Genomic DNA, 3,861 nt, shown 5'->3' with positions numbered 1-3,861 from the left:
GCCCCTGCTCTGCTGCTCCTTCCCATCTGCCCCAGGGCCCTTGCAGAGCCCCAGCCATGCTGTTTGCCCCCAGCCTGCCCACGGCCAGCCTGGGGCTGCTCACGGGGGTTTTCTGTGCTGAGCATTGGCCTGGGTGTGTTCTTGAGAGAGCGTGGGCAAGGAGCCTGGAGCCCCCAGGCCCTGGGCTGAGGCGTCAGTGCTGCCCCAGCAGTGCCCATGGCCTGTCCCTGCTGCAGCCCCGGCACTGCCACCCCCAGGGCTGTGCCCGGCCCTGAGAGCACTCAGGCCCTGCAGCAACACCAGGGCCACCAGGGCAGCGGGGCAGGGCCACGGCAGCAGCACTGGCAACACCAAGTGCTGCTGCTGCTGCTGCTGGGCACAGCTGCTGGGCCAGCCCTGATCTGCCCCCAGCTCTGCACACAGACATTGCTGCTGCAGCTCCAGAGAAGGCAACAAAAGGGGCATCTCTGCAGAAAACTCTGCTGGGAGACCCTTTCGTTCCTTTACAGCCACTGAGAGCACAGCTCCTCATAGAAATAGGCTGTGGGTCACAGTAAAGGAGAAGGGAAAGAAAATGAGAAGTGGAACAAACAATGACATCTCTTTGTAGACAATATTTTAAATTAAAAAAATGATAAAGAACCTCCAAAATGAAACTAACAAGAAGTATTGAAGATTACTTTTATTACAAGTGATTGGCAGAAACAGGCCAGCAGTTTAATGTTTCTGAAAGCATCAAGTCATCAGTGTCCGCACTGCAGCCTTGAGCTCCTGGTTCCTCAAGCTGTAGATGAGGGGGTTCAGGGCTGGAGGCACCACCGAGTACAAAATTGACAGGGCCAGGTCCAGGGATGGGGAGGAGATGGAGTGGGGCTTCAGGTAGGCAAAGGCTGCAGTGCTGAGGAACAGGGAGACCACGGCCAGGTGAGGGAGGCAGGTGGAAAAGGCTTTGTGCCGTCCCTGCTCAGGGGGGATCCTCAGCACAGCCCTGAATATCTGCACATAGGAAAAAAAAATGAACACAAAACAACCAAAATTGAAAAACACAGTTACAGCAAGAAGCCCAGATTCTCTGAGGTAGGATTTGGAGCAGGAGAGCTTCAGGATCTGGGGCACCTCACAGAAGAACTGGCCCAGGGCATTGCCATGGCACAGAGGCAGGGAAAATGTATTGGCCATGTGCACGAGAGCAGTGAGAAAGGCACTGGCCCAGGCAGCTGCTGCCATGTGGGCACAAGCTCTGCTGCCAAGGAGGGTCCCATAGTGCAGAGGTTTGCAGATGGACACATAGCGGTCATAGCACATGACGGTCAAAAGGAAATACTCCGTTATAGCATAGAAAACAAAAAAAAATACTTGGGCAGCACATCCAGTGTAGGAGATGTTCCTGGTGTCCCAGAGGGAATTGTGCATGGCTTTGGGGACAGTGGTGCAGATGGAGCCCAGATCAGCAAGGGCCAGGTTGAGCAGGAAGAAGAACATGGGCGTGTGCAGGTGGTGGTCACAGGCTACGGCGCTGATGATGAGGCCGTTGCCCAGGAGGGCAGCCAGGGAGATGCCCAGCAAGAGGCAGAAGTGCAGGAGCTGCAGCTGCCGCGTGTCTGCCAATGCCAGCAGGAGGAAGTGGCTGATGGAGCTGCTGTTGGACATTTGTGCTGTCTTGGCATGGGAATCTGTAAGAAAAATAATGATGGAATAGTTGCGTTTGGAGATGACTTTAAATATCCCAGCACAGCTTGGGGGCACTTCCCCCCCCACTGCCTGCCCCAGGCTCTGCTGCCTGGAGCTGTCCCTGCCAGCAGCTGCTTCCCTGTGCCCAGGGCTGGGCCCTGCCAGTGCTGCCAGAGCCCAGCCCAGCCCTGGGGGCTCAGCTCTGCCCTGCAGACCCCTCCCAGCTCTGGCACTGCCCAGGGGCAGCTCTGACTCTCCAGGCTCTGATGGCAACGTAAAGTCAACCCTGAGGAGGCTGGAAAAGCAACACTGATGATGGCTGTGAGGGGCCCACTGCTCATCTCTGTAACAGCCCAGTTTATTCAGATCTACGAGAATTTTTTTGTTTATTTTTCTCAGCCTTAAGAGAGAGATGAATATCTGTGGGCAGTTTCCCACCTAGGCAACCCAGAGCAGTAGATTCAAAAAGCAGGTTTTCCCCATTATGTAGCCCCTTCCTTGCTGTGCTCCCTGTATAATCTACTTGGAAATGTTCTGCAGGTAAATGCCATGCTGGGAGCAGTCCTGAACAATGCAGCATCCTCACCACACAAGGAGAACACTTCCAAGCCTTACCAGCTGTCTCCTCCCACCCAGATCTTGTCCCCCAGTGCTGGGAGCAGCTGCCAGGGCTGGCTGAGAGCTGTCCCTGGCAGGCAGCAGAGTCCCTGCCCCAGCACAGCACCCTGGGCTGCAGGACCCTGCTCTGCAGGACAGCCCTGGGCTCCCCTGGCTGCTCTGCACAAGAGACAGTGAGAGAATGTACTCACAGGGTCTGCAGGCATTGGGATGTTCCAGCTGCAGGAGATGGCTCCAGGAGCTGCAGCTGCATTGTCCTGCAGCCAGAGGTTCCTGTGCCAAGGGCTGGCAGTGATTCTGCCCCAGGCACTTCTCAGCACCTTCCCAGCCCTGACGGATTGAAGCTCTCTGTGCCTCTGTGCTGTGCCCGGGGTGGCTGCAGGCAATGCCCCAGCCCTGCTGGGCTGGCAGAAAAGCTGCTCATCAAGATAAATGTGCTTTTGAAGCTCTTCTTGGTTACCAGGAGCTGCCTCTGTGCCCGGAGCCCAGCCCAGCTCAGCAGGACACACACAGCACAAGGACTTTAATGAGCCTCTGGGGCTTTCTGCTCATGCCCTGAACATCAGTCCCTGAGAGGGAGCTGAAGAAACCTCTCCAGAACTCCAAGGCAGAATCCAACTCCAAACTTTCTTGGACTTTTAATGGGTCCCACTGAGGAACACCACTGAGAAAGTGTCCCCAGGCCCCAGGCAGAGCAGAGAACTGGAGGCCGTGATGACAGGTGGGGACAAAGAGAAGCCAAGTCTTGGTGCCCTGGGGCACAGCAGGGTCTGTGCCACCAAGGGCTGTGAGGAGACACCTTGTCCTGAGGCACTGGGGCCTCCTGGCACAGCCCCAGCCAGGCTGGGCACTGTCAGCCCCTTGTCCTGCCCTCGGCATCCCCCCCTACCCCATATCCCAGTGGCCTCAAGGATCTGCTGGAAGGAGTCCCTGGGGAGCCTTGCTCAGGAATGGCTCTGGGGGCTCCTGAATGCTCCCTGTAGGGACTGCAGGTTTTTCAAAGGACTTTGGGTTTGGCTTTTGCCTTGGAGTCTCTGAGATCTTTGTGCAATCGTGGCCTCCAATTATCTGCTGTAATTATTCCCTGCAGAGGCTTTATCAGTAACATGTGTAAGTAGGGGTCATTAGTACTTCAGGTTACTTCAGGTATTTTAAGGTACTTGGTGTTTCCCTTTTGATACAAACTCTTTGAGAAGTTTTTGCAATCAAGGTCCCAATTATCTGCTTTAATGAGTCCTTAGAGAGCTTTGTGCTGACACTCAGTAGGGCTCATTAACACCTTGAGATACTCAAGGTTTTTAAGGTACTTTATGGATTTAAGAATACTTTTAGGTACTTTTAAGGTTTTTCCTTCCCACACTGAGTCTCTGAGAGGTTTTTGTGCCTTCCTGGCCTCCAGTTCTCTTCTCCAAGCAGTCCATAAGGAGCCTGTGTTGGGTATCCTCCCTCTTTCTGTTTTACAGCAAAGATGGAACTGGAAGAATTTTGTAAGACTTTCAAAAAGCATCCAAACAAAGATGGGAAAATTAACAATACAAGAACAACCACTAAGAGAGTTAAATATCCTGTTTT

At 54.2% G+C, this 3,861-nt stretch overlaps 1 protein-coding gene across 1 annotated transcript; it reads right to left on the bottom strand.

Moving 5' to 3' along the window:
- Positions 1-735: 735 nt before the first annotated feature.
- LOC135441364 (olfactory receptor 14J1-like) lies at positions 736-1,650 on the bottom strand. The gene has a single exon (XM_064700916.1). The coding sequence runs from the start codon at positions 1,648-1,650 to the stop codon at positions 736-738; it is 915 nt and encodes a 304-aa protein (XP_064556986.1).
- Between the last annotated feature and the right edge of the window lie 2,211 nt (positions 1,651-3,861).

The sequence above is a fragment of the Zonotrichia leucophrys genome, unplaced genomic scaffold (assembly GCF_028769735.1).
Source record: "Zonotrichia leucophrys gambelii isolate GWCS_2022_RI unplaced genomic scaffold, RI_Zleu_2.0 Scaffold_259_72637, whole genome shotgun sequence".
Lineage (NCBI taxonomy): Eukaryota > Metazoa > Chordata > Aves > Passeriformes > Passerellidae > Zonotrichia > Zonotrichia leucophrys.
Note: the sequence above shows the minus strand (reverse complement) of the source record. Positions and strands in the feature narration are given on the sequence as shown.